Genomic DNA, 19,946 nt, shown 5'->3' on the forward strand with positions numbered 1-19,946 from the left:
CCATTCACCCTCTAGCGTTACGCTTCAAAGCATGGAAAGCTATCCCAGGGATATCCAAATGGGTGTTAAGCACAATAAAACAGGGCTATTTGCTACAGTTCGATCGCCGCACTCCCCGCTTCAGAGCTGGCTCGAAACTACTGTGAACACGGAAGCAGCCTGCATGCTTCGTTCAGAAATAGCAAACCTTCTGTGCAAAAGGCCATAGAGAGTGCCACCTTCTCTGAGCGAGTTGGGGTTTTACAGCCGTTATTTTCTTGTCCCCAAGAAAGGCGGCGGCCTCAGACCAATATTAGATCTCAGGGTTTTGAACAAGGTGCTCGCAAAAAGACCGTTCAAAATGCTTACAATCAGGAAACTCCTCGCGCATATGCGCCAGGGGACTGGTTTATTTCTCTCGATCTGAAAGATGCCTACATTTCAGATTCAGATAAATCCCGTCACAGGCCATTCTTGAGATTAGCCTTCAGCGGCCAGGTTTATCAATACACCGTCCTTCCGTTCGGCCTGTCTTTAGCACCCGTACTTTCACGAAGTGCATGGATCGCGGCGTTCGCACCCCTCGTGAGTCGGGGCTTGCGAATTCTGAACTATTTGGACGATTGGCTGATTTTGGCACAGTCACATCACGGAGCTTCTGTCTCACAGGACAGTTCTCCTCAGTCATCTGAACAGTTTGGGTCTTGCAGTCAATTGGACCAAGAGCTCACTACAGCCCAGTCAGGCAATTTCCTTCCTTGGAATAGAACTAGACTCCATGGCGATGGCGGCTCGCTTATCTACACAGCGCGCAGCGCCGTGTTCAGCGACTAGCAGCGTCCTTTCAGATGAACAGCCTCACGCCTCTGAAAAAATTTCAGAGAATGCTAGGTTACATGGCCTCAGCCGCAGCAGTACTTCAGCTGGGTTTACTGTGCATCGCCCGCTTCAGCATTGGCTAAACACCCGGCGTCTCGCCGGGCTTGGGCCGCGGGCGCCAGCCGATCAGAGTGACTCAGACTTGTATCTCAGCTCTGCATCCCTGGGCAGTGGCGAATGGTATCAGCGGGGAGTGATGATGGGAGCTGTATCTCGCCGAAAAGTCATCTCGACAGGCAGCGTCCAACACGGGTTGGAGCGCGGTCTCGCGAGGGCTCTCCGGTTTTTGGCCTATGGTCAGTTCAGGAAAAGCTTCACATAAATTGTCTGGAAATGATAGCGGTCGAGTGCGGCTGCGTCGCTTCCTCCCGGTCATTCAGGGTCACCACGTCCTGGTCCGTTCGGACAACAGATCTGTGGTATCCTATCTAAACGTCAAGGCGGTGTCAGATCCAGGAACCTCTTCCATCTGACAAAACGCATACTGAGTTGGTCTCAGTGCCACCTGCGCTCGCTGAGGGCGACTCGCATGCCAGGCCACCTGAACGATGGCCCAGACAGACTGTCCAGAGACTGTTTCCCCAGGGGAATGGTCCCTGCACGCTCAAACAGTCCAGAAGTTATGGAGCATATTCAGCAGAGCAGAGATAGACCTCTTTGCGTCAGAAGAGAACTCTCACTGCCCAGTATTTTTCTCAAAGCGAGGACGCGCTGGCCCAGGACTAGCCCAACCGCCTGCTTTACGCCTTCCCTCCCATCTCGCTATTGCCACAGGTAATGCAGAGGATCAGGAAGCAGCGTCACTCAGTGCTCCTCATAGCCCGGCTGGGAGAATCAGACATGGTTCCGGAGCTTACGCGGCTGTCACTGACAGCCCGTGGCCCATTCCAGTGAGAGCAGATCTCCTCTCTCAAGCTCGCGGCGCGATCTGGCATCCCCACCCAGAGCTGGGCTGCATGCGTGGGTGATCAGCGACTACCCATCGCTTTGCCAGGAGTAGTAATAAACACTATCATACGCGCTAGAGCCCCTTCCACGAGAAGACTCTATCGTCCAAATGGTCTGTGTTTTCAAAATGGTGCACCGACAGAGACCTGGACCCACGGACATGTGGGGTGTACGTGCGCTGCTCGTGTTTTTACAAGAGCTGCTGGATAAGGGCAGATCCCCATCCACGCTCAAAGGTATGCGTGGCGGCCGTCACGGCATTAGCTGAACCCTGCGCGCCAGTCACTGGGGAAAAAATGAGCTGGTCATCCGGCTTCCTCAGGGAGCTAGAAGGATGAACCCCGCGCCCCCATCGGTTCCTATCTGGGATCTTTCTGTAGTTCTCGAAGCTATGAAAGCCCCCTTTCGAACCGCTTCAATCCGTGGATTTGAAATACCTTTCACTCAAAACAGTTTTCTAACTGCCCTGTCATCAGTTAAGCGTGTGGGAGACCTTCACGCGCTGTCTGTCAGCTGCGTGTCTTGAGTTTGGACCAAGTGACTCCAAGGTCATTTTAAAGCCTAGACACGGCTATGTCCCCAAGGTGATCGGTACTCCTTTCAGAGCACAAATCATTTCCCTATCGGGCTGCCAGCATCCGATGTAACAGCGATGCCAATCTCCTTTGCCCAGTAGTACTGCGCGCTCCGCCTCTTTCAGGCGCTCTGAGCAGCTTTTCGTTTAGATTGGGGCGCACCAAAGGTTTAGCCGCCTCGAAACAGACACTGTCTAGATGGATAGTGGGCGCTATTGCTGCGGCGTCTGGCGTCAAAAGACCTACCATGCCCGTTAGGCATAGGGCTCACTCCACTAGAGGCATGGCCTCCTCGTGGGCATGGTCCAGCGGGATTTCCATTCACGACATATGTGTGGCAGCGGGCTGGGCTTCCCCTCCGCCTTTGTCAGATTTTACAATCTGGAAGTGCCCGCCCTGCAGGCAAAACTAGTAGTGGTTTAATACGCTACAGCTCCCTGGTGAGCTGCACTGGCGGGACACATTCCACACAGACCGGCACGCGCTCTGTCTTCCCTTCCCACTATGTGCTTCTGTATTACACACACACTGGCCGCACTCTTGCTGGCCAAATATTGTTCCCCACTCACAAGGGCTCCCCGGGTCCCCCACCCCGGGGCTCATGCAGTGGATGCTTGGCGCGCGGCGTTGACAATGGGTCCCGTGGCGTAAGCTAGCTTACGCTATCATGAGAGAACCTCTCGTAAGAGAACGAATCGGTTACCTAACGTAACCTCGGTTCTCTCTAGATGAGGAGCGAGTATTGTGTAGCCGGCGTGCTTTCGGCGTCACGGCGACTTTACGCTTCATTCAATGAAAACCAGGGTTCCAGCCTACGAACTTACGCTTATATGCACTCTAGCCACGCCCATTCTGGCGGGCTTTGATACAGTGACGGCGGCGCCTCTCATTGGGCCGAGTTCACTCAAGTTTGTCTATAGGCTGCAGCAGTTGCCGCAGAGCAACCAATGAGCTCGCTAGCTAGCCCGCTCAAGGTATGCAGCTGCTGCACTGCATTGACAATGGATACAAAATTAAGGATAATTTTTTGGCTTCAATATCTCAGAAAAGATGAATCTTTCCCGTAGCGTAAGCTAGCTTATGCAATACTCATTCCCTCATCTAGAGAGAACCGAGGTTACGTTAGGTAACCGATTCGTTTTAACTGAAGAATTAATGTAAGTGCTTTATACAATAAGCTTCAAATTTCTGTTTATACCCTCCAAATATTTGCCCCCATTCACTTTCATTGTAATTGTGTCACTGAACCCTTGATATTAGCTTTTTTTTTTTTTTTTAAGAAAAAGGAAGATAAAGTCGAAATTAATTTGTGATAATCAACATTATGCCACAAATGCTGTCGATTTGGCTTGTATTGAACCCGGAACATTCCTTTTTAATGCTCCTAAATGTAGGCTTAAGTATTCATGCAAAATAACATTTTATGTTTATTTGGGGTTAAATATAACCAGGAATATGCCCTTTTAGCACAGAAAGATGACAAATAAAAAAAAAACTGTAATATTGGCAATTGTCTGGTTCATTTATTTTTTTATATTTGTCTTTTTAATATTCAGGTGGAGCTTGATAATCTCCATGGCACCCTGAGCAAGGTGGAGAGCAAATCAATCAAAGCTGTAAAAGATTGTTCATCTGTGGAGTCTCAACTTAAAGACACACAGGTACAACTCAGTTATACATGCACCGTTAATTGCATCACTACTATCCAGTACACACCAACCTCTTGTTTCCTCTCTGGTTAGGCATTGCTGGAGGAAGAGACCAGGCAGAAGCTTGCACTTTCCACTCGTCTTCGACAGATGGAGGATGAACAGAACAATCTAAAAGAGATGCTGGAGGAGGAAGAGGAGAGCAAGAAAAATGTTGCAAAGCAGTTGTACACCGCTCAAGCTCAGGTGTGTGCCCTTCTATCTGTAGACCCATTCCTGGTGGAAGATGCTGATCTAAGAGCTCTCTTTGCATGTGAAGTTTTTATAAGCTAATATACATTTAGAAGCTGGCCAAAGATCAGCCAAACAACTCTGGTAGTAATGTCTTTGGTTATCTAGTCACAAGTGGACAAGAGCTAAATATAAGCATAAACTGGGTCGCATTAGCGCCAGCTTCGATTTTTGATGGGAATGACAACGAGGTTGTGAGGGATAGACGTACAGTCTCTTCAATAGGTTGTACTGCAGTTTAAAGTCTTAATCATTCTGTGGGCAAAACATTGAAAAAAAAATTCTAAGAACATTCAGTTGACAACTCATTACAACATCAATTGTGGAGTCATTGCAGGAAAACTACGACAAATCATGAATATAAAATGTTCCTCTTCTGTATGACATCAAAAGATGACATGTCTTACCATAGTCCAGCCACAGGAATCCAAGGGCTCTCTTAGTTTCAACCTAGGGGTTGGACTCGTATTGTAACTGCCCAGTCTACAAGAGCGTTACACAGAAAACGTGCGGCCTTGCATTTACGTGCATCAGCACAAAAGAGGATCAGGTAGTCTAGAATGTCTTGAACTGATCACAGTGGTCCAATGCTTGAAAGACCCCTTAATACACGTGTATGTGACCGTTTGCCTCTTACCACTTGTAAAACATCGGTCTGAGGTGAGTGTTTTTTTGTTTTGTTTCTCAGTTGACTGAGATGAAGAAAAAGGTTGAGCTGGAGGCCCAGACAGTGGAGAGTGTGGAGGAAGGGAAGAAGAAATTGCAGAGAGAGTTGGAGAGCATGATGCAGCAGTTGGATGAGAGGAATGCTGGCTTCGATAAACTGGAGAAGACCAAGACGCGTCTGCAGCGGGAGCTAGATGATGTCCTTGTAGACCAGGATCACCTCCGTCAAACTGTTCAGGAGCTGGAACGCAAACAGAAGAAATTTGACCAGGTAGGTAGCTTTCTTCAAAAAGTTGAGAGAATGGTGTATATGATCTGGTTATTTGTAATCTCCTTCAAATACCTTGATTTGTGCAGATGCTTGGAGAGGAGAAGAGTATCTCTCTGAAGTTTGCTGAGGAGAGGGATCGTGCTGAAGCAGAGGCCAGAGAGAAGGAGACCAGAGCCCTTGCACTGACCAGAGAGCTGGAGGCCATGACTGACTTAAAGGATGAACTGGAGCGGACCAACAAGCAGCTCAAAGCAGAGATGGAAGACCTAATGTCATCCAAGGATGACGTCGGCAAGAGTGTATGTGATGCTCAAGTGCTATAGACCCATGTCAAAAGAATGTGTTAAGACCATATCTGTTCCAAAAAGTGGTGAGCTATTTTCATAGACAGCATGATAAGCTTCCATTGCGAAGACTGGTCCAAAAGTGAGAGCTCGCTCTCAATTAATATATAAGATGATACAAAAAGTGGTTTTAGAAATCCATGTTAATTATTTCCATATTATTGTACATGAGCCTACAGTCCACAGCAATCCATATTGCAATTTAATTGGTCAGTCTGTCCTGAGATAAATTTATTATAAGGGCTTCTCAGGACGCCTCAATATGCACATGCGTGAGACGGACTCTTGGAGTGTCTCCATTTGGTTGTTGCATCATAAATACCTCCTTTTTTAGGTCACTTAAGTTAAATGTAGTTTGAAACTTTGAAAACCACATGTCAAATCCCTGCATTCCAAAATGTGCACAGTCCAGATTAGTTTGAAACCACAAGCCTAGAGTGTTTTTTTTTTTTCTGGACAGCTGTGCATTCCCTATACTGCTGGACTTTTGCTTACTGCCCCCTGCTGAAACAGGTGGTACTTCAAGCTTGCATTGTTCTGATCGTTGGAATATTTCTTATGGTCCATGGACATGATTATTTGCGGTCCAGGTTAGGGTTGCACCAGCTGTGCATAAGTTCTCACGTAAGTTAGAACGTAAAGTTCTCACTAAGGGCTTAGTAACCTCTAGTTAGTTTGTAACCAAGTAGGTGCTTAATTTGGTTGCACCACCTGATCTTAAGGCAAGACGTAACTAGTAGGTCATAAGCTCTCCGTAAAGTAATCTGTAGTCGCATATGACGTTTACCCGTAATGGTCCAATAAGCAGCCTTCAAATTTGTACACAAGTGTTAAAAAGCTGTGAACTTCAATCCGATCTTGTTATGGTTGATGTTTAAACAAAATCAAACTTGTTTGTTTACGAAACATCTCTCTCTCCTAAATGTCAGCATCATAAAATGTCTAAATGATTGCCGGTCATGCAAAACATGAGCTCACTGATCACAAAATATCAGTCTGCTGTTTTTATTCCACCCGTTATTTCTGGTCTGAGGCTTCCGTAAATATTTAGTTTATACGTAGGGTTACGTTCTACCTAAGTTTAATTGTGCAACGCTCAAATATTTAGTAGTGTGTAAATTGTGACTTAGTGCCCATTTATGCCACAACTAGTTTAAGTTTTAACTTGTGAATAGCTTGTGCAACCGGCCCCAGGGATGTGATTTTTAATTATTTAAAAATAATGCATTTAGAAAGGAGATGCAAATAATCACACTAATTATTAGGTATGTCAACTTAAATTGTTAATTCATAGATGCCACATTCTAAGGTCCGTTCATACCAAACTTGTTATGCGTTTATCTGCCTATGCAAGCTTTTCTGGTTCAGTCTTCTGAAAACCGTTTGCAAGAATTGGTTTTGTCTGAGAACGCTGCAAATGACCTCAGACCATCACAGTAGGTGCTCCATTTAGTTAGCTTTATTTCCAGTTTGCGCTTAACCTGCATGTTGAATGGAACACTACGGGTCCACATATATAAACTCAGCAAAAAAGAAATGTTCCTTATTCAGGATACTGTATTTTAAAGATAATTTTGTAAAAATCCAAATTACTTAACAGATGTTTATTGTAAAGGGTTTAAATCTTTTCCATGCTTGTTCAATGAAGCATAATTAATGAACATGCACCTGTGGAACGGTCATTGAGACAGTAACCGCTTACAGATGGTAGGCAATTAAGGTCACATTTATAAAAACTTGGGACACTTAAGAGACCCTTCTACTGACTCTGAAATACACCAATAGAAAGATGCCCAGGGTCCCTGCTCTTCTGCGTGAACGTGCCTTAGGCATGCTGCACGGTGGCATGAGGACTGGAGATGTGGCCAGGGCAATTAACTAGTGTCCGTACAGTGAGACTCCAAGACAGGGAGACCGGAAGGACAGCTGATTGTCCTCGCAGTGACAGACCATGTGTAACAATCTGCACTTCCGAATATCACACCTGCAGGACAGGTACAGAATGGCAACAACAACTGCTCGAGTTACACCAGGAACGCACAATCCCTCTATCAGTGCTCGGACTGTCTGCAATAGGCTGAGAGAGGCTGGACTGAGGGCTTGTAGTCCTGTTGTAATGCAGCTCCGTGCCACACATCACCGGCAACAACGTCGCCTATGGGCATAAACCTACATTTGCTGGACCAGACAGGACTGGCAAAAAGTGCTCTACACAGACGAGTCATGGTTTTGTCTCACCAAGAGTGATGATAAACGAGAGTCCGACCATCAAAGGAATGAGCATTACACTGAGGCCTGTACTCTGGAGTGGAATCGATTTGGGGTCAGTCTTGGTCTGGGGCGGTGTGTCAGAGCATCATCTGAACTTGTTATTGCAGGCAATCTCAATGCTGGGCATTACAGGGAAGGCATCCTCCTCCCTCATGTGGTACCCTTCCTGCAGGCTCATCCTGACATAACCCTCCAACATAATGCCACTAGCCATACTGCTTGTCCTGTGCATGATTTCCTGCAAGACAGGAATGTCAGTATTCTGCCATGGCCAGCAAAGAGTCTGGATCTCAATACCATTGAGCACATTGAGCCCCCCTTTTGTAAAGTAACACATTTGTTCAGTTTCTGTCTAACAGAAATTGAATTTCACAGGCATGTGACTTAGTTGTTGAATCTTTTTGTTCATACAAATACTTACACATGTTTAGTTTGCTGAAAGTAAAAGCAGTTGAAAGTGAGAGGATGTTTCTTTTTTGCTGAGTTCTATATCTATATATCAATCATAACTTGATCACTACCTCATTCAGTGCAGTTGTGTTTTTTTTTTTTGGCCAATTGTTAAAGATTGAGGCCACATTTTAGTCTTCGATTATAGCCCCCAACTCTGTTTTGTTTTCCTTCAGGTGCATGAGCTTGAGAGGGCCAAGCGTGGGATGGAACAGCAGTTAGAGGAAATGAAGACTCAGCTGGAAGAACTAGAAGATGAACTGCAGCTCACAGAGGATGCTAAACTGCGTCTGGAGGTCAACCTGCAGGCCTTGAAGGCCCAGTTTGAGAGAGACCTACAAGGCAGAGATGAGCAGGGTGAGGAGAAACGGAAGCAGCTAGTCAAACAGGTAATGTGCTAAACTCTACATCCCACAGACAAATTGTGGTATTAGGTTTGATAAATGATCAGCCTTTGACTCTTACAGGAGGAATTTGGAGAACTGAAATTGAACATACTGTTCAACTAATTTATATATAACTTTCTTTTGTTTCTCACTGTCTCTGTCAGGTCCGTGAGATGGAGATTGAGCTTGAAGATGAAAGGAAGCAGCGTGCTCAGGCTGTGTCTGTGCGCAAGAAACTTGAGCTAGACCTGTCAGAGTTAGCCGCTCAGATCGACTCTGCAAACAAGGCTCGAGATGAGGCCCTCAGACAGCTCAAGAAACTACAGGTACCTATTTATTTACTTTTTTTTTTTTTTACACTGAGAATTGTCATAAGGAACAAGGCAGTTATAAAGGGGATCACACCATGAAGAAGATTTGGGTTCCAAAATGTTATTTTGATACGTAGAGATGCAAATTAATCTAAGGTTAATTTAACAATGTATGTAGCTTTTTTTTTTTTTTTTTTTTTTTATAAAAGCAGCCCCCACTCCCCTGTAACAACAACGGCCAGAGTTTTTCTGCGCTTCAGCAGTGCTAACAGCAACCATGATTTCCCATGAGTTGTCCACTTGCTCTAGTGCTGGCTGGCTTGTATACAGCTTTTTTCTGCCTTTTATTGATTGGAACTAGGCATGTGATGGTATAAAATGTTCACGTCACTAATTGCTCAAGCTTATCAAGGTATTCAGTATTATCACTATTGAATTACATTACAAAAATGGATTGAAAGAAACTTTGAAAAAAACAAACTTGTTATAAAAGAGAAGGATGCCAAACTGCCCTTTTATATGAATCGATAACAAAGAACTTTGAAAATAACCCTGAACCTAAAAAAAAAAAGCCCTAATAGAACAACTAATTGGCTACAATAGTATGCATGGTTTTTCTGGATGGCAAGTCAGTTGCTTACATACAGCTAGGCGCTATCTACAAATTTTACAACTGCAAGTTCACTGGATGGTAATGTACGGTTACTTTTGCATTCCAACTTGAACTTTAATATCGATATAATCATTGTGCCATTACAGGACTTAGTATTAGCCGATTACAACTGTAATTTAGTTTAATTACATGATGCAAATGTAACTGTGTAGCTAGCAGAGTTTTAGCAATTACTCTTCAGCGCTTGAAAGAAAGATACACATCTGCAAATGGCAACAACAGTTTACTCTGTCTTGGTTGTCACTTAGCTTGTTGTCTTTTTAGTGTCCTCGCTCTCTCAAAAATTGCAGAACTGTCACAACTTCAATTTATATCGCTTATTTATTTATTTATTTTATTTTATTTATTAGTTTATTTGTCAGGGACCATACACATTTCAAGCCCTGTACCAGAGTTAGCTATACGGCTAATTTACATCTGTGGTCCCTGGGCAAGGAAAAGTAAAAAGACAACATAAACACACAGTACTTACATAAAAACCAGAATACAAATATACAATATATAAAAAAAGTCAATGATCACATGTCTGATTCGTCTTCAGCCAAGTCTTTACGGACATTTTAAAACTGCTAAGGCTTGCACAGTCTCTAATATAATGCGGGATTAAGTTCCACTTTTCAACCACTGCAAATGAAAAAGCTGATTGTCCAAATGTAGTTTTCCTAAATTGAGTGTAACAGTCACCTCTCACAGAAGCCCTGGTGACCCTTACATTATCTCTGCAAAATGACACACATTGCTTGAGTGGGGGTGGTGCAAGATCATGTATCAATTTATATACATCAGGCACATGTCAGCAAAGCTTAAAAAACTGTCAAAGGTTAATAAGTTGTATTTTTTTATAATGATACAATGGTGGGAGTTTCTCGTTTTTTTATCCAACACTTTCACCGCTACATTTGCATGGGATGATTGTCCAGCAGATGAGTGAACATATTTGAGTTGTTCCTGTGTTTTGCTGCCACTTTTCTGGTACTGTAGCTCAACTGGTGGAGCATGGCGCTAGCAATACCAAGATCATGATTTAGATTCCCAGGGAACACAAATTGATACAATGTATATCTTAAATGCACCAAGTCTCTTTGGATAAGTGTCTGCCAAAATGCATAAAATGTTTTACACAAATGAAAACCATCTTCGATCAACAATCTCGCTGTATTTTTATGGAACCAAAAATAATTCTGAATTACCATGTAAGAAAGCAGATAAAAGGTCAGCTGCATTCCTCCTTCAGCCATGCTTCTCATCCACATTGGTTTTGTTTACATCAGGGTGCACATTTTATGCAGTATGTGTTGTGAATCTTGATTCGTTGATGGGGAAAAATTGCATTGCAATCAGAAATTAAATGATTTGGCTAAAAGATTGTATAGAATTATTTACGGTATTTTGAAGAGCTCACAATAACAATATTGTGTATGTTATTTAGTGATGCACCGTCACATGCCTAATTGGAGCACACCATTTCTTTTAAATATAACTATATAAAATGTATATTTAAATATACAATATAAAATGTATATTGTTTGCACATTAAAAGTTAAACTTTTCTAAAACCAGGAAATTCACACCACAAACCCCAAATAAATATTGAAAACGGTGAACAAAACTATTAAATGAGTCCTTGGAACACAGTAAAACTCTGTTCTAACTTTACAGGCCCAGATGAAAGAACAAATAAGAGAGTTCGAGGATTTGCGTCTGTCCAGAGACGAGTCCCTTAACCAGTCCAAAGAAAATGAGCGCAAGATCAAGAGCATGGAAGCTGAGATTATGCAGCTACATGAGGTCTGTCTTATGCATTTTTCCTTTTGATGCATCCTGGGTCAGAATTGTATAAATTAACTCTTGAGTTCATTTCTAGTAGAGCACAACATTTCATTTTGTTTTCAGTAGGAAAAGCCATTTGGAACATGTTTCACTCTTTCTCTGTAGGATCTGGCTACTGCTGACAGGGCAAAAAGACAAATTCAGCAAGAAAGAGATGAGCTACAGGAGGAGATCAATAGCCAGAATGCCAAGAAGTGAGTCACCTGCTGTTAGTGTGATGTATTGTCTGGTAGGGTATCCTGCACATTGATGGGTAGTCCAAAATTCAAATGAAAGTTTATGTATATCTTGCCATGTAGAATGGCTTATAGTGGCTTTTCTGTGTCAGCTCTCTGGGCAGTGATGAGAAGAGGAGACTGGAGGCACGTATTGCTCAGCTTGAGGAGGAACTTGAGGAAGAGCATCTCAATGTGGAACTGGTCAATGATCGAGCAAAGAAAGCAATATTGCAGGTGTATCATTGAGGGGTTGATGGGGATGTATGAATCTAAGATTTGGAAAACATCAGATGTTTTATTGTATCTATATCAAGAACATTTTTTGTTTTATTCCAAGTCCTTCAGTATCACAATGAATGCAGTTTGCATTGGAATTGCGATTTGGCTGATCTGTCCCATAGAAATGAATCTTGATGTCATGAGGCTCTTTACTAGTGTTAATGGATTTTTGTTTTAACCTCAGGCTGAGCAATTTACAGTGGAGCTGTCTGCAGAGCGCAGTAACAGTCAGCGTCTGGAGGGAATGCACTCTCAACTGGACCGCCAGAACAAGGATCTCAAGCAGAAGCTGCAGGAGCTGGAAGGCACTGTGAAGAGCAAGTACAAGTCCAGCATTACTGCTTTGGAGGCCAAGATTGCACAGTTCCAAGAGCAGCTGGATACTGAGATTAAGTGAGTGATGGTAGAGATGGTTTGTAAAGTCAACTGTCATGCTTGACAGGTACTGGTGTAACTGACTGGCTGTCATTATGGACCATTTAGTTGTGAGCTTGAGTTACAAGATCTTCCTTATCAGTAAATTATTTGATGCCGTCTACTTAAGTGAAACTTTATTTACTTGGTGTCTGTGTGCTTAACTCTTCAGGGAGAAGCAGCAGTCCACTAAACAAATGCGCCGTATGGAGAAGAAAATGAAAGAGGTGTTACTTCAGGTTGAGGATGAGAGGCGCAACGCTGACCAGTTAAAAACTGAGGTGGGTCATAGTGTCGATTTATTGTACAATAAGCAATGTGAGCTTGTGTAAAGACAAGGGAGGAAATGGTAAGGAGGATATGCATTCTCTATAGATGTTCAGTGCATTCTCTTTTCCATACATAAAAGTGGATTTAGATTTATACTGCCAAATGCAAAAATTACAAAAGCGCCATAAATGCATCTAATATAAATTGTGCACTATTTTCCAAGCCTTAAAAATCAAATTGATTTGTTTGAGGGACAGAGAGGTAAAGGCTGGTTTATGCTTCTGTGTCGAACCTATGCCATAGGAATGGTGGCCTACACAGTGGGTTGCATTTTATAGTTTCATGTTGGTGTGTATGCTTTGTTCTGCGAGTACACCAGTGTTGAGCGAAAATGCCTTGATTTTGAAAATAATTATACATTTCATAAATAAACACAAATCAATGTAATGTGTAAATTCAAAAGGATCTAGTAATTTGGTATATATATATTTACACACGTGTGTGCATATATTATACGCATATATACACAGGGTTGTGAGGGTTACTTATGAAATGTATTTGACTAAGAATATATGCTGTAAAATGTCATTTGTAACATATTCTGTTAGATTACTCAAGGTCAGTATCGTATTCTAAATACTTCGGATTACTACTTCAGCACTGGTAGAGAGATACACATGTTAGAGATACACATGTTAAAAATACAATCTCTGAAAAACCTAAATATCTTATGCTGTGCTGTTTCTAAAACAAGAGAAATCAAACTGATCTTGTTTATGATTTTTGCCCTAACATTTTCTTGATTTAAAAAAATAAATAAAAAAATATGATCGTGCCTGGTAAAATGGCTAGAAATATAATTTTAGCTTGGCGCAAGCCTGACTATTCGCACAACATTTAATCTGCTCCCAACTAACTTCTCTGTCTGCTTGTATGAATAAACACATCATAAGTGTTTCACCACTGTTCAAATGCAATTTATGTATAAATGTTTTCCATCTGAAAGGACTGCATTTTATTGTCATTTTGTTTCTTTAAACATTTAAAGTAATCAAAATCCTTTTTGAATGTAAATATTCTAATTACAATTATTTAAATTGTAACTGTAATGGAATGTATGTAACTGTATATAGTTACATATACTTTGCATGTAATGGGATTACCTATTTAAAATCCTGTGTGTGTGTGTGATATTTATTTTTATATATTATGTTTGACTGATAATTCCAAATGCTGTCCATCATTTTGACAGACAAGAGAACAATTTAAAACTAGTGCGGTTTTTTTTTTTTTTTATATTTTAACCATTTTAGGTACTTCCCGCCCTTTCTGATACAGAACCCCTTATAGGACAGGGTGGGAATGTTTTTCTTATAGTTTTGTCAAGTTTACCATGGTTTTCCATTTTAACCTTGATATACCTAGTAAAAACCAAAGTAATAGACGGGAAAACAAAAACCTATGTTATGGTTTTACAACACATACAATGATATTTGTAGTAAAACCATAGTAACCACAGAATTACTATGGATAATCTATAATAAAACAGTGGTTACTATATGGATACAGTATACTGTATTAAAACTTTGGTTTCTGCCAAAAAACTATAAATAAAAAAAATCTACAACATTCATGGTTACTACAATATTACTATAGAAAATGTATCTCTGCCAAAAATATATGGTTACTACAGTCTACAACATTACAAATAACAATTTAACTATGGTTTCTCTAGTATAGTAAAACGACCACAATTATTTTTATTACCATAGTTTTTGTTTTCCTGTCATCACTGTAGTAAAAGTATGGTAAATTTATTGCGAGGGCACAACCATTTCAGAAAAAAAATTCCTGCCCTGTTCTCAGAGGGGCTCCGTACTATCCCCTCTGTGAATAATAATAATAATAATAATAATAATAATAATAATAATAATAATAATAATAATAATATAATTATAAAGTACATAATACAATTTTTTTTATTTATTTTTTTCGAAGTTAAAAGTCTGCCAAATGCGTTAATGTAAAATAAAAAAAGCATTCTTTTTGATCAAGTAGGCGCACCAGTTCTCCCAACTATTAGGCTATACTTTAATTTAATCTCAGCACAAGGTCAACATTTAGATCTGAATTCTTATTTTAGGGGAGTAGGGCGCTGGGAATAATCATACTCCAATTCAGACAGCAGCAAATATGCCTGGTATGAAAACCACCTGGTGTGCAAACTTATCATTTGTGTCACTTCATGTTGATATTAGACACCAAAATAAGTAACGTCAAGTTGATGTGTATGCATGTGCGCGTTTCCATATTTTCCAATCCGAAAATACATTATGATTCCGATTCATGATGTAAAATGAATTCTTTCAGACGGAGAAACAGAACACCCGTTTGAAGCAGATGAAGAGGCAGCTTGAGGAGGCAGAAGAGGAGTCGACTCGCGCTAACGCCTCCCGCAGGAAGCTACAGAGAGAACTGGAAGATGCCACTGAATCTGCTGATGCTATGAAGCGAGAGCTCGGCACCCTAAAGAACAAACTCCGGTGCGTACTCTGCTCCTTTACACTAATTGCATAGTATCTTTTTAAGCTCCCAAGTTTAAACATTGTCTGTGAAAGAATTTGTATACCATACATGATGTCTAGTATTCACAACTGTAATGATGATCATGTGACTCCTTCAGACGTGGAGATATTTCTACTAACGTACGTCGCACAGTTGGACGGTCTGGTGTGGGGAGTGACGAGGAGATGGACCTGAAGAATGAGGTATCAGACACGACCCCCGAGTAAACTGCCCAGTTCCAGAAGCCATTTTGCTTTCAGCATATGAAAGCTGAGCTCTTGGTTGTTACAGTTGAGGACCTATTTATTATATGCCACCAAGCTTGTGTTTTTTTTTTTTTTTTTTAAATGCGTTGAGGGCAATTGTACTGTTTGCTTAAACTACACAAATTGCGGTGAAACCCCTTAAATACTGATTTCTCAATCTGCATTAAAGACCAAGTTATGCCGGGCAAAAATCTAACTTTATCCTTCCTATGAAACTTAAATGGTTCATATGACAATGTCTACCCTGTTGATTGACTGCCTTAAAATGCATTGAATAAATATTGGCTATATGTATTTTACACAGGAGAATAAATATATGATATCCATTTCCAAAGTATTGAAATGTTAAGAAATATGTTTGCAATTTGATTGTTACCTATCAGCTAAATGGAGATTTAAAGCTATTGTAGTTTTTGTATTTTAAAAAAGCACCTCATCTCCAATTAAGCCTTTCTGTTATAGTTTTTCTTTGGAGATTTGTTTTTCCACTACGTTCACTCTGTTTTATTCACTCTGATAAAAAAAACTGTGCCTTATATCTATAAAATTGCATGTTTTTGTAAAGTTCTCACTCAACACTTTTTACTTTGTTCTAAACCGTTCACACTTTCTGTGGTGGGTTGTGTAATAGTTCAAAATAAATGTAATTTATACTCAAATTTTTGCTGCTTTTGGAATGTATTTTGCTAACATGCTGCTTTTCTGTCATGTTTGCCTGAATATTATGTTCTGCTGTATGTTTGTAATATTCCTCTTTTTTTTTTTTTTTTTTTTTTTTTTTGTCTTGATGGGCCTATAAACTGTCAAGAAATTTTCCAACGCAGTGATGAAATTAAGAAATTTCTTTGTATACTTGAAAGCCAAAAATTGTTTCCCTCTCTCTTAAAACCACATGCAAATTCATTGTATCAAATTATTAAACTTTTGTCTTTTATACCCTCATTGTACCCGTTTTGAGTCACAGTGGTATTTCCCATTGGGGTGGGGTAGACTAATGGTTAACTCAATGAAGCTGTGCTTATCTAATACATGATTTTCTAAAGCCTCTACATCAATATGATCAACCTTTTCACTGTTGCCTATATTTCAAAGTATGGGTATTTGCTGAAATGAAGCAACTTGCGCATGCTTAATTTCGTACATTATTTCTTAGAAAAATCCCATTGAATTGCATGCATCAAATATGATACAATGGAGGGTATTGTATATCTCAATCATCCAAAGGAGTAGATTTGGCTTGAACGTTGGAGGGGGTTCAGCGTGAAGCATTTACATGTTTCCATTGACATTGGTATAAATAATGGGGGTATACTCTCTTCCCTACACCCTGCAATCATCATTCAATTCCATTCATGCCCTCCAAAAAAAGAGCTTTGAAAATACTGAAAAATATTTTTTACAAGATGTATTTAAAGTGCGAACTGATACTTAATGTATTTTTCTATATGCAGCCTGCATTGTCATTTTAAAAATCTCATTGCTTGACATTACTATATATTATTGAGACCAATCAAAATAAGTTTTAAATGTCAATAGTGCTTTGTGTGTTGTGTTTGATGTGCTGAATGGTAATGTAATTTCTACAGACAAAGGTGAGGAAGTGGTCATGGCCAAACTCCCAAATTTATCTCTTTAAATTTGGCCAGGGTGTCCTCTTAAACTGATAGTTCACCCAAATATGAATTCTCTCATTTACTCCCCCGTCAGGGGTGGACTGGCCATGGGGAGCCCCGGGACATTTCCCATTGGGCAGGCCACAAAACTGGGCTGAACAGGTGGTGATAAGCTGAAATGTTATGTGACTGGCTGAAGAGGACTGCAAAACTGCACCGTGATGTGCTGAAGGGGGCAGGTGTTTATGGGTCTGGTGTTTGAACCACACAAACTTTTTTCCATTTGTTTTCATTGACCTCCATTGATTTTACATTGAGGTAATGTCATTTTGATCTTTATTTGCATTACAAGTTTAAGATGTAAGTTTTCTGGCATATTACAGCTTTCTTGTAAGTCTTTATATGAGCCAGGTCAAATTGACCTGAAACAAGTTCTTTGTTACTTCAAGAGTAACGGTCAGTATCTGGTGTGGCCACCAGCTGTATTAAGTACTGCAGTGCTGCATCTCATGGACTGCACCAGATTTGTCAGTTCTTGCTGTGAGATGTTACCCCACTCTTCCACTAAGGCACTTAGTGGACATTTCTGGGGGGAATGGCCCTCACCCTCTGATCCAACAGGTCCCAGATGTGCTCAATGGGATTGAGATCCAGGCTCTTCACTTGCCATGGCAGAACACTGACATTCCTGTCTTGCAGGAAATCATGCACAGAACGAGCAGGATGGTCATGGAGGGTCATGTCAGGATGAGCCTTTAGGAAGGGTACCACATGAGGGAGGAGGATGTCTTCCCTGTAACGCACAGCGTTGAAATTGCCTGTAATGACAACAAGCTTAGTCCGATGATGCTGTGACACACTGCCCCAGATCATGACGGACCCTCCATCTCCAAATCGATCCCGCTCCATAGTACAGGCCTCAGTGTAAACTTCATTCCTTAGATGATAAACGCGAGTCCGACCATCACCCCTGATGAGAAAACCGCGACCCATCGGTGAAGAGCACTTTTTGCCAGTCCTGTCTGGTCAAGCGAAGGTGGGTTTGTGCCCATAGGCGACGTTGTTGCCAGTGATGTCTGGTAAGGACCGGCCTTACAACAGGCCTACAAGCTCTCAGTACAGCCTCTCTCAGCCTATTGCTGACAGTCTGAGCACTGATAGAGGGATTGTGTGTTCCTGGTGTAAATCGTGCAGTTGTTGTTGCCATCCTGTACCTGTCCTGCAGGTGTGATATTCGGATGTACCGATCCTGTGCAGGTGTTACACATGGTCTGCCACTACTGAGGATGATCAGCTGTCCTTCCTTTCTCCCTGTAGCGCTGTCTTGGGCATCTCACAGCACAGACATTGCAGTTTATTGCCCTGGCCACATCTGCAGTCCTCATGCCTCCATGCAGCATGCCTAAGGCACGTTCACGCAGATTAGCAGGGACCCTGGGCATCTTTTTTTTGGTGTTTTTCAGAGTCAGTAGAAAGGTCTCTCTTTTTTTGTGTCCTAAGTTTTTATAATCGTGACCTTAATTGCTTACCGTCTGTAAGCTGTTAGTGTCTTAACGACCGTTCCACAGGTGCATGTTAATTAATTGTTTATGGTTCATTGAACAAGGATGCAAAACATTGTTTAAACCATTTACAATAAAGATCTGTAAAGTTATTTGTATTTTTTCAAAATTATCTTTAAAATACAGTGTCCCAAAAAGGGACGTTTCTTTTTTTGCTGAGTTTATATACACTGATGGCCAATTTTTATAAAAATGTACAGATTTTGCTCTTATGGAAAGAAATTGGTACTTTTATTCACCAAAGTGGCATTCAAGTGATCACAATGTATAGTCAGGACATTAATAACGTTAAAAGTTACTTTTGCGATTTGAAACAAATGTCAGAACTTCGACTACTTCAAAGTGTTCTCATAAAAAAGTCATCCATGTGCAGCAATGACAGCTTTGCATATCCTTGGCATTCTAGCTGTCAGTTTGTCCAGATACTCGGGTGACATTGCACCCCACACTTCCTGTCGGGCACTTCTCACGCACCTTGCAGTCTAGCTGATCCCTCTAAAGCTCAATGGGATTAAGATCCATAACACTCTTTTCCAATTATCTGTTGTCCAATGTCTGTGTTTATTTGGCGCCACTAACCTTTTCTTTTCTGTTTCAAAAGTGGCTTTTTCTTTGCAATTCTTCCCATAAGGCCTGCACCCCTGAGTCTTCTCTTTACTGTTGTACATGAAACGTGTTGAGCGGGTAGAATTCAATGAAGCTGTCAGCTGAGGACATGTGAGTATTTCTCAAACTAGAGACTCTGATGTACATATTCTCTTGTTTAGTTGTACATCTGGCCTTCCACAGCTCTTTCTCTCCTTGTTACTGTAGAGCCAGTTGTCCTTTGTCTTTGAAGAATGTAGTGTACACCTTTGTATGAAATCTTCAGGATTTTTTGGCAATTTCAAGCATTGTATAGCCTTCATTCCACAAAACAATGATTGACTGATGAGTTTCTAGAAAAAAATGTTTATTTATTTTTTTGCCATTTTTGAACTAATATTGACCTTAAGACTTGCCTGTCTATTGCATACTCAGGCAACTCAAATATTGTGTTAAGCTTCATTTAATGTATCAAGTAGCTTTCAACTGTGTTTGATATAATGGCAAGTGATTTTCTAGTATCAAATTAGCAATTTAGCATGATTACTCAAGGATAAGGTGTTGGAGTGATGGCTGCTGGAAATGTAGCTTGTCTAGATTTGATCAAAAATTACTTTTTTCAAATAGTGATGGTGCTGTTTTTTACATCAG

The 19,946-nt window shown here is 41.1% G+C and overlaps 1 protein-coding gene across 1 annotated transcript in view; it reads left to right on the forward strand.

Annotated features, from left to right (window-relative positions):
* LOC127646359 (myosin-9-like) overlaps window positions 1–16,471 on the forward strand; it is a 56,143-nt gene extending 39,672 nt beyond the window's left edge. Inside the window, exons 29-41 of the mRNA XM_052129917.1 lie at window positions 3,938–4,042; window positions 4,124–4,276; window positions 5,010–5,258; window positions 5,345–5,557; window positions 8,500–8,712; window positions 8,874–9,035; window positions 11,353–11,481; window positions 11,629–11,717; window positions 11,852–11,975; window positions 12,205–12,413; window positions 12,607–12,715; window positions 15,075–15,247; window positions 15,388–16,471. Of these exons, the coding sequence (XP_051985877.1) occupies window positions 3,938–4,042; window positions 4,124–4,276; window positions 5,010–5,258; window positions 5,345–5,557; window positions 8,500–8,712; window positions 8,874–9,035; window positions 11,353–11,481; window positions 11,629–11,717; window positions 11,852–11,975; window positions 12,205–12,413; window positions 12,607–12,715; window positions 15,075–15,247; window positions 15,388–15,496 (2,037 nt within the window). The 3' untranslated portion in view covers window positions 15,497–16,471. The remainder of the gene's footprint in view (window positions 1–3,937; window positions 4,043–4,123; window positions 4,277–5,009; window positions 5,259–5,344; window positions 5,558–8,499; window positions 8,713–8,873; window positions 9,036–11,352; window positions 11,482–11,628; window positions 11,718–11,851; window positions 11,976–12,204; window positions 12,414–12,606; window positions 12,716–15,074; window positions 15,248–15,387) is intronic.
* The last annotated feature ends 3,475 nt before the right edge of the window (window positions 16,472–19,946 follow it).

Source organism: Xyrauchen texanus, chromosome 7 (assembly GCF_025860055.1).
Source record: "Xyrauchen texanus isolate HMW12.3.18 chromosome 7, RBS_HiC_50CHRs, whole genome shotgun sequence".
In the NCBI taxonomy this organism is placed as follows: domain Eukaryota; kingdom Metazoa; phylum Chordata; class Actinopteri; order Cypriniformes; family Catostomidae; genus Xyrauchen; species Xyrauchen texanus.